Below are 20,499 nucleotides of genomic sequence, written 5' to 3'. Positions count from 1 at the left end.
CTGGTAAACGGGATGATCAGCACGTAGGCATTGGTAAACGAATAGTGAACTGATCGACATTTTTAAAAAAAAAAGTGCTCTGCGGAAGGTGCCAAACATTCCACTACTGGAGAAAATCTGGTCTCACCACTAAAGGAAAGTCACTCACGTTTCCTTCAAACTGTAGTACAGGTGCATTTCAGTAAAAAACAAACAAACAAAACCACAACAAACCCCCCCAAAAAACAAAAACAAAAGAAATTAATTATTTCTGAAGCAACAGGAATGTTCAAAATTAAATTCAGTGGACTGAAACAGCAAATTTCATTGATTTATCTTAACAGCAAAGCAAATAAATTATGTAATAAGAGATACAAAAACAAAGAAAAAAGATGGTTCTGCATTGATAATGTGTCTTTAATATAAAGGGAAATGGATTATTTAACAATGATGTAAATTGCAGTTTTTTTATTCTTCATTTCTTCAGGGGATATTGTACATGGCACATTGTAATGGCACAGCTTATCCACTGGGTGGTGGGGTGAGCTGAATGAGGATGGAGAAATGGACCAAACTCTTAAGTGTCTGCATAGAAAGGCTCACTTAGGTCTGGTAATGGTAATCTTACTGGGTCCTCAGGTTTAATGTGGAGGCTTTTTAATAGGACATAAAGTATAAAAGTGGCACCGTTAAGATAAATTAAATCACAGTAAAACTGAAAAGCACCTACTATGGATGGACTGTTCTCTTATCTACAGTTACAGCATATACCGCACATAAAGCTATTACTGTGGGATATACAAATGCACAGACGTACATATACAGTACAAGAACAACTCTTAAACTCAGAGTGAGCTGTGAACACATCCAGTAGCATACAGTACACGGGGTAATGCAAAAATACAGGGTTACATGTATTGTTCGAGAAAGAACTTTTTTCACAATAAGACTGCATGCAGCACAGGACACGGTTTGTTTCTGCAGTGAATAATGTAGCTGTGAATGGAAAAACAGGAAGTAATTGGCAACATTTACACGCACAGGATAATGTAGCCCACCTCAGATCTGCTCTGAAACCTGATGCGTACCAGCCTGTGTGATTGCGACAGGCTGGTGTTTGGTGCCAAATGTGAAGACTTTTACAGGGAACTTCACCAAATGTAAAAAAACTGAAAAGAAAAAACAGCCTCTTGATGGGAACTTGGGAGTGTAATTCATAAAGCAAGTTGCAGGCTGCAGAGCCTTCCACGGCTCTAGAGCGAGCAATTTATGTAGCTGGACTAGTTTCTTGAGTGACATTGTTTTTCTTGGATTCCAGTGTTAACGTTTAAATGCAGCAAGCCAAAACAAACGAATCGATAATCAGCTTAAGATCAGATTTTTTTCTTTTTTGTCCATGCAACATTGCTGCAGTTGTTTGAGGAATATGAGGAAGCAGCAAGGTTTGGAACAGGGATGATACCCCCACTGGCCCAATGCCTTGGACACACTGCCAAAAACTGACTCATTGTGTTGCCATCCGTCATGACGACAATCTGAAGACAGACTTCAGGTCTGAAACCTCCTTCCTGTGCATTAGCTCTGTCGTGTAGTTCACGTGAGTAAGACGTTTGATTGGTCAGACCTGTCCCTTGGTCTGCTGACGAATCCAGTCGGTGAATTTGACCACCTGTGTGTAGACGCCGGGGCGGTTCTGCCTGGCACAGCCCTCGCCCCAGCTCACGATTCCCGCCAGGAACCACCGCCTGCCTCGCTCCAGACACACTAATGGACCCCCAGAGTCACCCTGAGGACACACACACCGATAAGCATGTAGACACAAACATAAAGATCATAAAGAGGAAGCAGTCAAAAATTCCTCCAGGGCGTTTTATATCTGCTCATAACTTTTAAGCTTCAACACCCGAGGATTAGACAACACGGAGGATGGTAACTAGCTGTCGCAAACATTAGCAGCAACTTTGACACTCTTAGATTTACTTTACCAGGTAAGTGGCTAACTAAATACTCACAAACATCGGGTATTTCCTAAATGCCTTCGTCAGGGATTGATGTTTGTTTCTTTGATGCAGCTGTTTTATGAGTTATAGCACAAGCTCCCTAATATAAGTTACTTCCGGTTTCAGACAGACTGAGCTTGAAAAGCTTTTTGAGAAGACAGTCATTATTAGGAATTCTAGGTGAAACGACCCTTTAAACAGCCCAGTTTAAAAAGCACCATAGTGAAGCTCAGATCTGCTGTATGTATTTTTTTATTTGATCTTTGATGATTTTCAGATAAAAAAGAAGTTTGTAATGAAGAGAAAGTCAGGTAAGGGTAGGATGAAAGATTCCACAAACGTTATGGAGGAGTAAGTAATGGATAATAGGCATTGATTTCTAAATAAAAGGACATGAAAAACTTAAGTTTTATTTTATTATTTATTATATTAAACTTCAGTATATTTTTAGCTAACTAGGGAGCTCAGTCTTCTTCTCTTGCCAACACTTTCTTTAAAGATGTCACACATTTTAGGGTCAACTTGAAAGAAAGGCAGATGTGAAATGTAAAAGTGAGGTCAGAGGTCAAATGTGACATGATATTTGGACACATGGAGTGAACCACCACTCACAACCACTAGCACTTTATATAGCCTCTGTAGAAATTATCCACACCCTCACTTACCTTAACTGCACTACTGTATAGCCCTGTGTAAACAATCATTCTGTACATACGATAATTTTTAACCCTACAACTGTTTACAACTTGCATAGTTCTGTATAGCTGTATATCTCAGATTCCTGTAAAGTTATTTATTTCATATTCTGTATAGTTTTTCATATTTATATCCTGTCCATATCCTGTACATAGCTTGTACTCACTACAGCCTGTACATACTTATAGTTATAGAATATTCACAACATACTTCATACCGTGTACATTATAACATAATAGACCCATTTCTGTAATATACTTGCATATCTATATTATTGCTAATATATATTGTAATATATCTATATCACTAAGCACTTCTGGATGGATGCAAACTGCATTTCGTTGCCCTGTACCTGTGCATGTGCAATGACAATAAAGTTGAATTCTAATTCTAATTCTAAACTGTAATGTGATATTTAGAATCTCCATATATATGATCAGCCTGAATCAACAAACTAAACTTCAGCTCATGTTAGCGTTTGCTGAAATTACTGGCATTGTTCGTAAATCACTATAATAATGTGTGTGTACAAAAAATGCTTAGACTTCTAAAATTGTGGAGGTGAAATTGTGACACTCACCACAAACATGAAAGTTCCTGTAAAACCCTGACAGCTGTGTAGCACTTTCTGCAGAGACTAAATGATTATCTGCACTGATTATCTGATGATAACATGAGGAATAACGCTGTTAAATAAGGCATGTGAAACCAATTCTCTACTATTTTATATCTCGTGAGCACAATTTTATTTGTTTTCACGCCAGAAGTGGTTAGTTGGCTAAATAGAGGAGTCTTTACACAAGAAATCATAGGAAGCAGCATGTGATTAGCAAAAAGACACTGAGGAAGTAGATTTCTCTTGTATGGTTTAGATAAGATTTCTTGGAAATACTCCAAGAAAGTATCTTAAACCATTTCTGGTTAAGACTAAAAAGAAAGTTTTGAAATTTCTTAAGAAACCAGTGCAATGTTTTCCATAAAATCCATACACACTCACTTGACATGCATCCACACCTCCCTGCAGATTCCCAGCACAAAGCATCCTGGGAGTGACGGCGTCATCATACAACTTGTTGCAGGTGCTTCTATTTATGATCTTCACCGAGGCCTCTTGTAGGCGAGAGGCTAATTCACCTACAATCCACAGAAACAGTCAAAGTTTCCAGTAAAATTAAGTAAAATTTGCATATTTCTATTCAATTATGAGTGCTTACCATCCTCCATAAGAACTCCCCAACCTGTGACATAGCAGCTGGTCCCTGTGGTGAAAGTGTGAGAGGAGGCGGGGACGCACACAGGCTGCACCAAGTCACTGAAAAAAACAGGTGCGCTGAGCTCGAGGAGGGCGATGTCATAATCAGACGTGAACTGGTCATACTGTGGGTGGAGGAGGATGCGGCGGATCGGTCTGGTGGCTGCTCCTTGGTTTCCTGTGGTCATCACACGCATTCCCATGTATGCACGCCACGCATGTGCATCTGAGTATCTAGGATACACTGCGCTTAAATAAAGTGCTTATATATGAATCATCAACATAAGGTTCTCTGTAGCTTTCTTACTTAATGGCATCAGAGTCCTGGAAACAATGAGCAGCAGAGATAAGCCAGCGGTTTGAGACCAGCGTGGCTCCACAGACATGCCCGTAGCGATCCATCTGGAGGCTGACCTGCCATGGCCATGACCCAGCTACGGCGTCACTCCCTCCCACTATCTTGGTGCGTTTTTTGGGCCTGGTTCCACAGCCTGAGGAATAGATAAGGAACACATATGAAGATGTTAGAGCCTGTATTTTAATGAGCAAGTACAGCGGTATGAGGTGTGGTACTTGAGCAATTCCTGTACCACAGCGCAGCTCATCAGAGCCATCGTAGCAGTCTTTAACGCCGTCACACTCCGGGTTGACCTTACTGACACACTTCCCATTGGCACATTTGTAGGAGGATGAGGAGCAGCCTTTAACATCTAAACAGAACGAAGGTTGTAATATTATTTTTTAAGAGCACACTGTTGCACTAAACCATAACTGTGACATCATAAGCACTCACATGCTCTGGTGCAGTTGAGCTCATCGCTGCGGTCTTTGCAGTCAATGACACCATCACACACAGACGACTTAGACAAACACACCTTGTTGGGACAGACGTGGTAACATTTACCTCCTGAAAAGCAAACAGAAGGCAGCATGAAACACATGACCGAACAAAACACTGACATATGAAGGTATTAAAAGAGCGGCGGTGTTTTCTGCTCACCACAGCTGCCCTCCTCACTGCTGTCCGCACAAATGCTCTGACTGACACACTGGCTTTGAGGTTTGCACTGGTTGTTCCCACACAACAGTTCCCCAGGCTTGCAGGATGCTAAAGGTTTGATACAGAGCACAAATAAATGTGGGTCTAAACCAGGGTTTGTGTCTATATCTGCATCAAGATGTATAAACATAATTCAAACCAGAGATCCCAAAACAAAGAATACAAGATTAAGCGTGTGAGGACAGCGCACAGGACTTAGGCAACAATACTTACAGCATTTAGCCTCGTCCCGTCCGTCTGAGCAGTCCTTTACTCCATCGCACACCTTCTTCAGAGGGATACAGCGACTATCTCCACAGCGAAACTGGCGAGGGCACGCTAATGACAGACAGCAAAGAAATTTTTAAAAAACCACAAAAACATAAATTAGAGGAAGAACTCAAACCAACCATATAATAACGAAATAACAACACTTTGTGCAGTAACAAAAGATGGGAATTTTTCAGGAGTTTACAGGGGATGAAACTAAATTTTACATTATGCAATCAGGACCACTTCAGATATTTACAACTAAGGAATTTTTATGATAGTGAAGGAAAGCCCAGTGTAAATCTGGACAAAAATAACTTAATTACAGCCTTAGTAGGGATCTACAGCTCTAAGAAATAAAGAGTAATATCTACTTATAGTGAAAGCATTCAGTTTCACTTACTGCCCTCTGGGGCGAAGGCTCGGTATAGCAAGTAGAAGCCCTTGTTGGTGAGAGATTCATCAGAGTGGAAGTGGAGGGTGAGAGGAGAGGAGTAGACTCGCTTTTTGCCGCTGTTTGACACTGGATTGCACAATCTGAAGATACAGTAAAATGAGGAGTTTCACTTTTAACTCTTAAGCATGCTCCAAAACATGGAGATAAAACACACCAGGAGTTATAATCAGCTTACTTCACTCCTCCGATGTCCAGCCAGTCCTTCTCACAGCCGTCTGATGATAGAGAATCCTGAATGTCCATTGTCACGATAGTTATGGAGATCAGGTATCCTGGTAATGGCACCTGAGGAAGTAACCAGAGATTATTAAGGAAAGTATTGCGATGCTGGAATGTCAACAGGCTACAGAAGAATATTCCATTGTTTCCTAACACATGCACACACTCTGTGTATGTACACAAACATTTTTATGTAGCTCACCCTCAGTGTCCATATGCAGTCTATATTGGGAGGATAATAGGAAGGGTAGTAGGGTGAGGAAATAGAGCCATTCCAGGAGGAAATTGACCCTCCACAACCTGCCCAGGAAGATGGTGACGCGGATAAGTGCACAAAGTACACACATATGTAATTATGTATGCAATTCAAAATGAAATTAGATTTTTATATGTCTGTGTGAGAGCACTCAAACCTGCTTTTGGGATGGCCTGGAAGTAAGCTTTAAAGATGGCTCCATCCCTCTGTCTGCTGAAAGAGAACGTGACTAGCATCACATTCCCAGAGGATGTCAGCTTCATAACCGGAGATGAGCCCGAAATAGGCAGCCCACACCACCTGCAGCAGTCACGCGCATCATTTTTAGAGACGGAACCAAGTTAAATGAATAAAAATAAATGTTACTTATCAGTTACTACTGCGTGTACACAAATATCAAAGCTCATAAAATGCTCTTTACCTGGCGATTATCTTGTTCTGTAAAGGAAGTAAGAAGTCATATGCAGAGAGCTTGTGAGTGGTGCAGCTTCCTGGTGTGGCGCCATGAAGGGTGAGGACAACCAGTCGAACCACGTGACCCGAGGGCACACGAAGTCTCCACTGGTAGTATGGCTTCTTGGGACTCACAAGGCTCAGGGTGCGGTTGTTACCATATTTGGCATAGAGGTCAAAGGACATGGCTAGACAGTGGAAATGATAATGATGCTGATGTTGTGAGTCAGATTAGATCTCTCTCACACACACACTTACACAGAAGAGCAAAGCATACTATTTATACAGTTAGTGCACATTTAAGCTCCTTTACAAAGCAACTCCACCTTTCCTGCTTTGTCTGACTTAATCAGTGTCGTATCTGATGTCTGCACTTGTGCTCTGCCCCTTCTGGTTTTCTGTGTACTTGCATGGAAAAGCAGGGAATTCTCAGAAATGTTTGACTCACCAAAACAGACTTAGGAGTTTTAAAGTGTCAAGCCAGAAGAGTACTGTCCTCACCTTGGAAGCCAAGCTGCCATTTCCCGCCCTGGATACTATTTGGATTTTTGATTTTGTCAGATCTTTCATCTGGATCAAAGTCGTCAGGGTCCAAACCTAAAAAGAAACAAATCAAGCATCAAAAATCTAAAACTTGGGTATAAAATTAGGCATTTATGAAAGTCTAACTATGTTATTTCTGTTTAAAAGAAAATCATTTTGCAGTAAAAGTACTTTATCTACCCAGTAAGTGAAGTATGTCATCATCTTGCTGCATAAAGTAGCGCTGCTCGTTGCGGCTTTCCCGCTGAATCTTGTTGCTCCCGGGAAGCCGCCGCTGAAGCCTCTCTGGGCTGGAGGTCTGAATTTCCGTCGCAACATTGTCTGGGGCAGAGAATTTACTCCAGTAGAAGACGGTGAGCCCTTCTGCTCCTTCACTATCACACACAGAGGTTGGATCTCAGCGTGCTGCTGTCATGTATGTTCTTGGCATGCAAGAACCGTTGCAACACACAAGCAGATTTTGTTTAGGTGTAGCATACCTGAAGGCAGTAATTCCTGAGCGTACGTGGTAAGGGCTCCACGGAGAGGACTTGTAGAGGTCTGAGAACTGCGTTTTTAAAAAAAAAAATAAAGGTGTGGGGGGGTGACATCACAAATTGCACGCGAGATGGCTTTTTCCACTGAGGTGACATGAAAATACACCTGGTTGTGCAAATGCTTTGTTCTTGTTTGTGTGTATGAGACTCTTCATGTGTGCGTGCTGACTCTGAGCTGCACAGAGCTCCTTTGTGTCCCTTCCTGCCCGCTGTGAAGAGGTAAGATACTGGGTGGTATTGGCTCTTGGCCTTCAGTTCACCTGTTCTTTAATGAACAGATGGCCACAGAGATACTGTGACCACTTAACAAAGAAGCTAAATTGCCATTGCAGCTGCTTACAGGGATGTTAAACTATGGTACTGCAGTGTTTGGGGGAATTTTCACCTATCAATTTACTGTCAGATCCACTGCTATATACCTGACCTTCTGCTCCAAAAATCTAATCATATCTCCCTCGGCCCTTCTGTCATTCCAGATTACCCTACTGCCCTGTCTCTAGCTCTTAACCCCAGCATCAAACAGAGGTTCACCTGCTCTCTGTAGTGTCCGGTGCACAGAGTAGCTGATTGTGTGAAAGCAACACAGACAACGTTTTTATTGAGGGCCTGCTCTTCCTCTCACTCTTGCTGCCTGAGGCTAGCTAGGCTCACAAATACTGGGCTTGTCTTCAGCCCTGAAATGGCCCTGTCCCCCGGGGATCTCAGGAACCTGCACACACACTGTGCCCAGCTCTTGTTACAGCTTTACATTTAACACTACCAGCGAGAGAAAGAGAAAGGGGCAGAAGAAAGTGGTGTGCAGAAAAAAAAGAGCGGAGATGGGAGGCTGAAGTAGATAAGGAGAAACTCTACAAATAAGAAAGCAAGGACAGAGGAGGAGGAGGAGAGCGGCTGTGTTTTGAATGTGCGACATAAAAAGAAGCAGTAACCTGCTGTAGAGAAGGATATCAAAGTCAGAGCAACAACAACAAGATCAGCTTCAGCCCAGGGGCAGGAAGGTCAAGCAGCACTCTAAAGTGTCATTCAGAGGGGAGGCAGTGACAGACAGGATCGCCGTTCCACTTACATAATGGTTCAAAGCCTGAGCCTGCAGGCGGAACTGAGGGGAGGTGGAGTCAGCCAGCTCCGAGGAGAAGCTCAGGTTTGGGAACTCCACGCTGCCTCCGAGAAAGAACACTGAGCAAGGCGGAGCTGTGGAGCAGGAGGGGGAGATTTGAGACAGGTGCACCGTGCGACTCAAAATAAATAACATTTAACACCAAAGGAATGGACCAGAAAAATCTCCTGCAGCTCCGTACTCACATGTTAAGTAGTGGAGTGTCAGTGCAATGGCTGCAATAAAGGGAAAGAAAGGCAAGAGACCCAACATCCATCTCCTCCAGGAATCACACACTGGAGCTTTTACCCCCTCCACGTTCTCTTCTGCCTGCTCCTCAGGCTTCGTGGGGGGGCTCAGTGAATGGGAGGGCTTTAAGTTCCCTTCTCCCTTTCAAAGACAAGGACACGACTCAAATATCATACAAGGTTTTTATGTCTCAAATTGCTTCTAATTGTTATTTTCATGGTAAAGAAAATGAAATCTATATACCACAAAGTCAGTAGAACAACATTTGACTGAGCCAGATGCTGATTTTCAGAGAGCAATGGAGAACATCCTTCAGATTAAAAGATCTACTAAGACATTTAAGGACTTGGCAGGTTTCCCCCAGGGAAGCAGACAAAGAGTGGCTGGAGTGGTCTGCTTTCCCACGGCCTGGCTGTGCAGTGTCAGCAACTCAATCAAGTGGCCCACTCGGATGTGGACATTCATAAGAATGGGACCCAGAGACATCTAGAGCAAGATTTTACACTTAAGAGGAATCATAAGTAAGAGTCTGATGGACTCTAAATAGTATGCAGCCCTTTTGTATTGGGGGAATAAAAAGGGGGTGAAACAAGCAGACGGACTTAAAGAGTTACAATATGCTGAAAAAACAGTTCTCGCAGAAAGGTTTCAAAGAGACGCACTGATGGCTTACCTGTGGAGCAGTGTAGCCTGAGTGTCCATGCCCGGAGACGCAGTACACTTCACAAATCTTGCTTTTGGGGAGAGTCCACATAGCACTGTCCCGTTTAGCTCCGGAGAGGCGATATGCAACAATACCCCGGGCATAGAAACGATGGAGAGAGAGGAAATCCCCGCTGTCGCTTCCTCTGGAAAAAAAAAAGAAGGGGGAAAAAAATCCCCACACCGAAACCTGACCCGAGGGGGCTTGGACGCAGCGGGCATTCACTGCCTCCCATTTACCTGAACCTGGCGGCAGGTGTCACACGGAGCCCCAGAATGCAGTGCGGGCACAATGAGAGCACTATGAAAGGGTACGATCCGCACAACCATCCGTGCGACAGATATTGTGGGCAAACTTCCTTGCTGTGTATGTGGGAGTTCAGCTCCGTGGGACAAAAGAGTGTTTGAGGGAAACGTGTGAGGTATTACAACTGGGGCTGGGCCGCTGTGCCCTTGGATGGTCCTTAGGGGACAAAAACTTATTGTGAGCTTTTGTTCAGTATGTGAGATTAACGGCACTTTATAACATCAGTAAACTATTAATTATTGGATGCAAAAAATACACAACACAGGACACAAGGTATCTAGTAATGATGTTTTAATTTGGAATATTGTGCTGGGAATGGATGAGTTTCATTGTGTCATCTGATATGGCTGTAGATCCAAGAGGTGAACTTTGTGACCCTGCTGTAGACCCCGGGTAGGTTTGGTCTGCCGCAACCGGACCCCCAGCTGACAATCCCGATCAGGAACCAGCGACCCCCGCCTGGTGCCTGACATGACAAAGGGCCACCCGAATCTCCCTGAGATACGAAGAGTACACAACAGTAACTTGCAATGATTCACTCACTAATGTGCACAGAAATGCACGTGAGTCTTTTCTTTAAGAGTCTTTTCAGTTGGATGGGAGCATACCTTGCAGGCATCCCGCCCTCCTGAGGGGACTCCAGCACACAGCATGCGTGGTGAGATGATTCCGTATCGCTTCTTACACTCCGTCTGACTCATTACAGACACCTCTGCTTTCTGTAGCACCAAGGAAAGCACCGTGTCTGCAGAGCAGCGAGATGAGGACCACATATCAGACAACACATCACCTCCCAAATGGACTACTGCAATGATGTCTTGTCCTGCCTAACAATGTGCTGGATAAGCTGCAGTATGTTTAAAACTCAGCTGCACATCATCCTCAGCTTTGTGCACCTCTACTGACTCCTGGTCAGGCGGTATCTCCTATAAAAACCTCGTTGTCATCTATAAATCTCTACAAGCCCTTGCTCCCCACTGCTCATTCAGACCTTTGTAGTCCACAAAAGCCGACTCTCCATCCCCCACACCATACTGTGGTCCTGTTGCTGCCCGCACTAACTCTGACCACCCCCAAATCCACAATGCCTCATCTTTGGTTTTTTCAAAAACCAGTTCAAATGTCACCTATTCACTGAGGCCTTAAGCTCAGGCTTTTTTTTGTTGTTGTTGTTTTTGCTTTACACACACACAAATCAAAGGCTTGCTTCTATGGGATTTCTTTTACATATTTCTGTTTGTATTTTGCAAGCATGTATGTATAATTTTTTTGTCTTTATTTAAAACTTCATTTGTTTGCATCCGAAATATTTTGGATCATCTTGGGAAACATGACATGCATGCAATCAACAGTTGAAGGCATTTGCCAGTAACTGCCTCACAAAGAGGTGAATTTAAATGAGTCCCCTAAGAATGGGCCTACATTTTATGCATTTATTGTTTATGTCTCTGAGGTCAAAAAACAAATAGTTCAGCATTAAATATCATTTGCATCTTATAGCACTGTCCTAAAATAAAATAAAGGTGCTGTCCAGATTGTTAAAATTAAATATTTTATGTTTTTCGAATTGTTATTGCCAAATATATCTTGAGGATCTTACAGCTTCTAACCCAGTGACAGCTAGGGTAGGTTCCAGCCCCTTTGGATCCTAAATTTAAATAAACAGATAAAAAAAAGTCGATGGACAGATGTAAAAATTCTCAGACTTTGCTTGTACTTACCATCCTCAGTTCGGTATCCCCACCCAGTCACCACACAGCGGTGGCTGTCGGTGACGGTGTGGGAGGAGGACGGTAGGCACACAGGCTGGACCAGCGGGCTGAGGGAGGGTGGCCAAGACTTCTTCAGCTGCAGCAGCGCGATGTCGTAGTCAAACATTTGAGAGTTATAATACTCGTGCACCACGATCCGCTGTATCTCCACCACGTACTTGGCACTGCCTTGTGTCAGCATGCCGAGGTGGGCGCGCCAGTAACGTGGATCAGAGAGCCTGCAGAGGTCAAAGTTCAGGGACATTAAAGAAGCAGGTTGTATAAACTGGAACTTACTAAACTAGATCTTACACAGCTAAAAGAAGTTGAGCTGATGAATTGATAATCTTTAATCTAAAGATATCATGTGAGGTCTTATGTGAGGTTATAACCTGTGAAAAACAGTGGGCTTGCAAGTAAACCAGCTGCTCAGAATAATTGATGCAATGTTATCACTAAATTAAAAGAATACTTATAGTTCATAAGAACACCAGCGAGCTTGGCTGACCTTTGCTTGTTGAAGCAGTGAGCAGCTGAGACGAGCCAATCAGTGGAGAGGACAGAAGCACCGCAGTACAGGTGACCATCAAAATAGAGGCTGACCTGCCAAGGCCACTCCCCCTCTGCAGAGTTTACTCCACCCACGATACGCTCCAAGCCAGTTGACGTGAACACCCTGGTCAATGGGGAGGGACGACCACAAGCTGAGGGTGATAGAGATGGGTTTGTTGTTACACTTGTTAGATTTTAAAGGTGACCACAGTGTTTGTGAGCGTATTTTACCATTTAAACCCGTCTGGTTCTGCCACATGATGCAGTTAAATTTAACTGCATCATGTGGCAGAACCGCAATACTGAATCTGATATTATTATGTGTATGCACAGATCTGCCACACATTTAAATGCATGTGCATACTATGTCTTTATCAGTGTGTACAGCTCGTGGCACAAGTTACACACACACAATAATCACCCATGTTGACATGCTGATTCATCACCATGGCTGGCAGTCCTGCTGCCACCTTATTAAAACTCAGAGCTTTGATGCACGTGTGTGTGTGTGTGTGTGTGTGTGTGTGTGTGTGTGTGTGTGTGTGTACTAAGCTCAGTGTTAGTGAGTGATCAAAGGCAGACCTGTTCCCACCACCTTGAGACCCCATCATGATAAAATAACAGCAAACAGAGAGAGCTACGGGTCACCTCAGCGCTGCAGGTCAGCAAGTTTGCAGCTCAGTGCCCAGAGGGTTAGAAAAAAAGACAGCTTTCTCATGAGACTGCATGAAAGATCTGGCAGTGTGGTGGCAGCATAATCACAGTCATAAAAATCAGATACATCAGAGGGTAAGCAAATATAATTTCAGCAAATATTTGTGATTACAGCTTGAACCAGCTTTATTTCACTGAATCTATTTGCCAAACACTTATGATGTTAGCAAAGCAAACAACTGAGGAAATAATAAAAAGGTGGAGCCAACAGCATTTTAAAGGCACCTTACATCTACAGTTCAGCATGTACTGCTCCTGCTGCTGCTCTAAAACTCAAGTGAACTGAACAAAAAGCCACTGAAATTCAATCTGGTAAGTATAAAACGTTTTAAGCTTATTAATTACACTATTATTATTCAGGCACTGAGGTGGCTACTCCAAGGATAATCCAGGAACAAATTCCTACCACAAAACTGTTACTATTTCCAGTATTAGATGTGATAATGTTACTAAAACGCAAACAAATTTAATTAACAAGAAGTCAAAATCCGAAAATCTCTGTCGGGGTTTCCTTCCGAGTAGGAAACCTCTTTATTGTGTAAAACGTTTCCTACTTGGCAGCGTGATTGCAGCTTCATCCTCGCAGAACTGGATGTTCTGATTTTTTTAAAAATAAAAAAAGCCGGACAGAACAATTCAACCTTTTTTTTTTTAATAATTTGAAGATATTTGAGCATAATTATGAACTATTTATACAAAAACTGAAAATGAATGCAGTTTATGAAAGAGTTCAAATGTAGTCTCATACAAACCCAACATCACACAGCATGTTGGGAGTAGAGTCACCTACAAGAGCGCAAACTGTAATTGTTGCATGCTACAAAAATACGATGTGTACACAGGGCACGTATCGAGGAGTACTCACCACAGTCGGCCTCATCACTGTGATCCTGACAGTCATCGAGTCCGTCACACTTTGCGTTCTTTTTCAGGATGCAGGAGCCGCTTTTGCACTGATATCTGATTGCAGAGCAGGTCGTTTCTGATGAAACAAGTCTCAGTTATTAGTGGCTAAAAGGCACGTTTCATTTTATAAAGTTGCAAACGACACGTACCATGAGTGCAGTTGAGTTCATCGACTCCATCTGTGCAGTCTGTCTCTCCATTGCATACTAGCAGAGGATGCAGGGGACTATTGGCACCACAGCTCATCGTGGGCCTTGCTGTGAAAATATGCATCATTTTTTAAAGTGCAGACTGAGTTCTCAAGGAAATAAACACATTTAAACCACATGCCAGACATCAAGAACAGTGTAACGTTTCAACAGGAACTCACGATGCTATTTTAAACAGACAAGGAATGAAAGCCGAACATTCCCATTGTTTAAAAAAACAAAATCAAAAATGGTTAATTGGAAAACAACTTACAGCAGAAGACCTCGTCACTCTCATCCTGGCAATCATCCAGGCCATCGCAGAGTCGAGTCTTCTGCACACACAGTCCCGTGTTGCACAAGAAATGGCTCTCTGGACAGGCTGGTGAGCAGAGAAACAGAAACAAAACTAAATCTCTATCATTTTGTTGTACTGGCTCAATATAACACAACACAATAAACTTCTCTGGGGCTGCAATACAGTGACAATTAACAACAAAAGAGCTACAAGAGTTTCAAGAGCTACAGTAAAAGATTATCTTTTTTTTCACAAGAACTTCCATATTTATTTTCCAACATTTTCACTTTGTAATTTTTAGATTCCACTTATGAACAAAGTTCACATGCACACAGATACACAGAGACACGCATTTCCTGCACCCCATCCTAGCGGTCACAGTGAGTCAGGCTGGAGTTATGCTGTGCTTACGCTGGTTCATACTGTAGCTGCTATAAGATGCCTGGAAAGGCTGAGCAGAGGTACGTGAGCTGCAGCGAAACTCCATATCTGGATTGTAGTCAGCAATCCGAAAAACCGTGTCATGTCCCACGTAGCTTCCACAGTAACTGTGGAAGGAAAACAAGCATCAAGAAAAATCATCACAGGATGTGGGACAAATATGGTCGTGGTCAAATGAATGGTCTAAAAATATCCAGGACATTCAATACATGAGGTGACTATCCATCTCTGTAGACTACTGAAAATACCCAATAATAATAGGCAGTGGAACTTATTATTTGAATTCAGTGTGAGCAGGTGTAGCCACGTACATGACTTCATTGACCTTCCACCAGCCTTGGTCACAGCCATTCATGTCCTTCAGTTTCAGAACATAGTTGTGGAAGCGCAGTGCAACTCCTAAAGTGGAGTTCTGGGTCTGTTATAAAATGACAGAACACACAATGAACGAAAACTAATAATAATAATAATGTGTGTGTGTTCGTGTGTCACTTGTTTGTCTACCTTAAACTTCCAGGTACAGGAGCACTGTGGGGGCAGCATGCTGGGGTAGAAGGGGCTGTACATTCGATCTCTGATACCAGGCTCCAACTGGGTCTCAATTTGAGACATACAAACTGAGAGTGACAGAGAGAGGCCTGAGGGTTATAGTTTCCCAAGCTAATGCTAGATGTTACATAAATCTGGGTGCTGGAACATTATATTATTGAGAAATCATTCTTTAGAAGCAGACTTATTATACATATTTTTAAAAAATCCTACACAATTCACTAAAATATTAATTTCATGTCGATGCTTTGCTTTCAGAAAACTTGTTTGTCAAGAACTACTGGCTTATAAGACAGAGCAGGTAAATGTCTCATACCTTCCTCAGCGATTGCCTCAAAGTATCCTCTGAAATTTTTATTCCCGTTGGTCATTCTGAAGGACAGCAGCATGAAATTGGAGGTAGAAACGATGGAGACGGCGCTGGAGACCGGCTCACACAGGCTGCAGCACAAAGAATGTAGATCAGCACATGTGAAATTTGTATTTATGAGTGTATAAATATTCTTGGTAGTCTAAGTGCCAATGACTGGGACTTCTTTAAGTGAAACGTGGGGACCGACTTATTTAAACCTCTGAAAAGATGGATGCCTGAAAAGACTGAGCAGAGGTACGTGAGCTGCAGCGCAACTCTGGATTGTAGTCAGCAATCCGAAAAAACGTGCCGTGTGCCACGTAGCTGTGAGTCTGTCAGTGAAGTTAAAAATACTTATGATACCTATAAATACTTAGAATATATATGTAAATGTCAGATGCTCTGGAATAACCTGCTCTGGACTGATGAATCTAAGATGGACCTTCTGGCCACAGTAAGAACAGATGTGTTTTAATGTAAGGCCATCTGAGGAAGGCTCAAAAAGCAGAAATGGTGTGATATTGGAAAGGCTTAGTGGTATTGATCATCATACCACTAAAAAAAACCTTTAGAAATCTGCAGGAATTCTGTGTGTTGTTTTAGAGAATCTTAACTATACTGTAAATCAAACTTGTGCTCTGGTGCAGACTCGCCTGTGCAGAATGCGCCCTCTCATGGGCAGCAGAGCGTCATACACAGTGAGGGCATCGTTCACGCAGTCACTGGGCTCAATAACAAATGAGGTGATGGTGAGGCGGATCAGAGAGCCAGGGACTGCAGTGAGCTTTACATGGCAATTTATACCGCCCCATGACGAGAAGACGCTTAAAGGGACCATCACCCCAGGAAGGTTGGCATACATCTTATCTACACACTGAGAGTCTGGAAGGAGAGAGAGAAAAAACCTCATGGAAACAAAATGCAGACATGCAGGATGTTTGTTATTCACCTCAGTAGTTCTTACCTGCTGTGTTGGATGAATAATCTGAACGCTGAACACCTGCAAGAGAGCAGAATAGTCAGTTTATTCTAAGGTTCAGAGTGATAAATATGCATTAGACTACAGGTGAGACACACAAATGCACCATTGATGAGGATGGAGTCTATGTCAACTGGAAGACCCAGCAGGTAGCCTACAGAGGACCTGTTCAGGCTGGTGTGGACTGAATCTCTGAAAATGGCTGCTAAGCACTCCTCACACATCTCTGAGCTCTTCAGTTGAGGGACCACAAAAGCCATCCAGAAATGCACCAACACGCCACCCTTGTTGTTGTTACTTGGGGAGGAAAACAGATTGATAGAACATCTTTAAAATCATAAAACTAAATGAAAAACAGCAGATTTGTTTGGTTTTAGTTCATGATGACAAGGAGCACCATAGTACCTGAGGTCTGAAATGACAGCTTGCTTGTAGAGTTTCGCAACTGAGGACATTTTGTACACATTGTTCACCTGCAAGACACCAATAATGACACCAATAATTAACAGCAGATTAGTACAGACCAGCAGTTCACCAGCAGGGTTACACTGACACCTACCACGTGCTGGATTTTATTTGCCATGGACACAAACTCATGCGACTCTGCTTGCCGGTACTCTGGGATAAACTCCACATTGGCTACACGGAACATCCCAGCGAAATATGCTCCACTGTTACTTTCCCTGCGAACTGAGGAAATCTGGTCAAATTTAGCTTTTTTTCCCCCCATCGAGCTACTACATTACAATAATACATTTTAATAACATGCTGCCAATAAAATTAGCTAAACGTTTATGCACAGCATCTAAACACTGAACTTTGCAAAGATATTTAATGGACAGTTCACCTCAAAATCTAATTTACTCATTTTTCCTCTGGCCTGTTGTCACCTAGATTGTTTTAGTGTGAGTTGTCCAGTTTTGGAGATCTACTCATGACAAAATAAAAATAAATAAACCATGAATTTTTTTACATATCAACAAATAATAAAAATGATCCAGACCTAAGCAAATCTTAAAATCTATCCAACCTCAAAGGAATTATAAAAAATGCCATATTGCACAGTGTCATTATTTATTTAAACAAATTAAAATGCAAGTGTGTGTTAACAAGGAGGAAAGACATCAATGATGATCTTGAAGAAGTAATTGCTGATGCCCATTAACTTGGGAAGTGTTTGGCCATTTCCAAACAATTTGAATTGCATCTCTCTGTAGTGAGAAACCAGGACAGTTTTCAGTCTTCCCAGCAGTGGACGACACATCAAATTTAGCCCAGGGTCAGAGAGCAAACTGGAGATGGTTGTTCATAATGCACAGCACCATGTTTGGCGAAAAGAAAATGCAGCATATCAGCACAAACACGTCATTGCATCTGTTAAACACAGTGGTGCCGGAAGGTTGATTATTTGGGCCTGTTTTGAAGCCACAGGACTTGGGCACCTTGCAGTCAACGAGTTGACCATGAACTCATCTGTGTAGTAAGTGTTTTAGAGTCTTCATGCAACAGGACAATGATCGGACGCACAGAAGCAGAACACCTGAACAAAAGTCAGCAAACTGAAGCAACATTATAAAGAAGAGTGGGCCACTTCCTCCACAGTGGTGTAAGAGACTGATAAAGCCATACAGAAAATTGATTCCTTCAAGTTATTGCTGCTAAAAGTGGTTATACAGCCTGCTGAACCACGGAGTGTGCTTAAATTTTTTACATATAGCTCCTGCATTTTAGCTTAGTTTTTCTTAAATGAATACCAGCACACTGTAGCATGTGTTTGATGTAGTTCCTCTGAGGTTATATTTAGTTTAACTTAACCTGATATGTAAAACCTTAAAATTGAAAGAGCGCGTACTTCCTTTTTACTGTATTATTTGTGTCATCCTTCAAATATAGTGGAACAAAACTCTATTTTTCTTGTAGTTTTAAGAAGCCAAGTCATGATTTTTTAAAAGAGACAGCGATGATGAGTTTCTTACATTTATTTTTGAGCATGTTTTTTTTTTTTTTTTTTTTTATGAACCTTTGACCCAAACTTGGGTCACTGGGGGAATCAAATACTAAAATTATTGTTCATTTGTAACTGCTTCAAAATGCTCTTGCATCAGTTTTTCACTGTTAAATAAACCAATACACATTTATAGACTCGTCATTTCTTTGTAATTACTTAAAATTATGAATGCAGCAGGGAGACAGCCGCACACTTTCCTGACTACAGATGAGGCCCAAAGAGAAAACAGTTTAATCTGTGGTGAACTGTCCCTTTAAATATCTTTCAGGAGCAACATTTTTGTTTTGTTTGTTTCTTTTTTATATAAAAGTGTAAGAATACTTCCACTTACAAATAAAGACCCACAGCAGCGACCACATGATCACCACCACCACGAACACTACTGCTGTGATGATTACAGTTATGTATGGGATGTTCAGCAGACGGAGCCACAGCCTCTTGAGTCCTTTGGGCTTCCGTCTAGTCTTCCTGTACTTCCTGCGCAGCTTCTGCAGCGTGTGGTCCACCGTTGCCACCTCCACTGACACATCTGCAATCTACAGCCAGACAGGGGAACACGGTCATGGCCATTCAAAGCTGTATATCACATGGACAGCACATTTTGCTTGCCCTTTAGAGCAATCACACAAAAGGGCAAACTATGGGAATGGATTTAATGGTGCTGAAATAATAGGAAAAGAACACCAAAAGCAATTAACAGTTCACTATGAAGATTCAGGATCAGGACGAAAGGGCACAAGAGGGTGAAGCCAGCTCTCCGGGGCAGACCATCCTCCTCTTATCTCTTTACTGTATCTGCAGGTCAACTTTCTTCTATTACAGTAAGCTGAATAATCAATCCCAAGTGCATGAGTGACAGAGGTTCTGAATAATGCATGGTTCAAAATCTATTTGATCTGCTACCAGTGATTCAAATATGTGCCAGCTAAAAACGAGGCTGGTTTACTTGGCACCTTAGCTCGTGACCCAGTGTCTGAAAGCAGTACCAACTCCATCAGATGTAACTTCAGTGCTCATTGAGTTACCCAATGCACATGTATTATTCATTCAGTGTCATCCCATACTGTGCAACTGGCAAATATTCCATCACAAGTTAGCAGACCATAGAGACGTAGTAAAAATATCAATATCCATTTAAGCACATTTAAATGTGAAATAAGCTGAGAGATTTAAAAAAGTTTTGAGATGTGTCAATAAAGTAAATCTTCCAGGATTTGAGTCTGGAGACACGGCTATGCTGAAGCGCAAAACTCAACACAAAAGCATCAAGGTTACACAAATCTACACACACAGCTATTTGTTACCAAGTTAACGATACAGCTTACTTACACTGGCACAGTCCTGTCGAGATGGATCATCATCTCCACTGGTCTGCTTGTTCTCATCGTGCTGCGCGCCCATGACACAGGCATCCCTTCAAGCCGCAATCATCTACTTTCTGACTTTTGTTCTTTCAGATCCATTCCCACTGCCTTTTAGAACAAGAACAGCCGTTCATGAAAACAGCAGATTCGAACAGAGCCAAAAAGCACACCGTTTGGCTCCACAGTCGGCAGGTGTCTGAAACCAGATCCTTGACCACAGACGAGCAACGGCGAAACGGGGAACTATCCAGTCGTATGGCTAATGTTTCATTCATTAACTTCCATCGATACCTTCTATCAAATGCACACGCACTAATGTTCACCAGGCACACGCTAACATTTT

At 42.4% G+C, this 20,499-nt stretch overlaps 2 protein-coding genes across 2 annotated transcripts; both read right to left on the bottom strand.

The window, feature by feature from the left end:
• Window positions 1-68: 68 nt before the first annotated feature.
• Window positions 69-10,330, bottom strand: LOC113028992 (suppressor of tumorigenicity 14 protein homolog). Its single transcript, XM_026179530.2, has 19 exons — window positions 9,719-10,330; window positions 9,003-9,186; window positions 8,767-8,891; window positions 7,644-7,711; window positions 7,345-7,538; window positions 7,123-7,218; window positions 6,590-6,809; window positions 6,326-6,468; window positions 6,115-6,212; window positions 5,869-5,978; window positions 5,640-5,773; window positions 5,201-5,305; window positions 4,928-5,035; window positions 4,721-4,834; window positions 4,518-4,637; window positions 4,235-4,418; window positions 3,890-4,161; window positions 3,673-3,809; window positions 69-1,765 (listed from the first exon to the last, which is right to left on the bottom strand). Exons 1-19 carry the CDS (start codon window positions 9,797-9,799, stop codon window positions 1,598-1,600), a joined length of 2,661 nt encoding a protein of 886 aa, XP_026035315.1. The 5' UTR covers window positions 9,800-10,330; the 3' UTR covers window positions 69-1,597.
• On the bottom strand, window positions 10,329-20,391 carry tmprss7 (transmembrane serine protease 7). Its single transcript, XM_026179531.2, has 18 exons — window positions 20,122-20,391; window positions 19,124-19,328; window positions 17,344-17,474; window positions 17,190-17,257; window positions 16,891-17,081; window positions 16,770-16,805; window positions 16,459-16,687; window positions 15,770-15,894; window positions 15,409-15,521; window positions 15,216-15,322; window positions 14,875-15,011; window positions 14,440-14,547; window positions 14,127-14,234; window positions 13,937-14,053; window positions 12,314-12,509; window positions 11,776-12,044; window positions 10,663-10,799; window positions 10,329-10,550 (listed from the first exon to the last, which is right to left on the bottom strand). The coding sequence occupies exons 1-18, from the start codon at window positions 20,191-20,193 to the stop codon at window positions 10,389-10,391; spliced, it is 2,511 nt and encodes an 836-aa protein (XP_026035316.2). The 5' UTR covers window positions 20,194-20,391; the 3' UTR covers window positions 10,329-10,388.
• Between the last annotated feature and the right edge of the window lie 108 nt (window positions 20,392-20,499).

The sequence above is a fragment of the Astatotilapia calliptera genome, chromosome 9 (genome assembly GCF_964374335.1).
Source record: "Astatotilapia calliptera chromosome 9, fAstCal68.1, whole genome shotgun sequence".
Lineage (NCBI taxonomy): Eukaryota > Metazoa > Chordata > Actinopteri > Cichliformes > Cichlidae > Astatotilapia > Astatotilapia calliptera.
The sequence above is the reverse complement of the archived record's forward strand: the minus strand, read 5'-3'. Positions and strand labels throughout refer to the sequence as shown.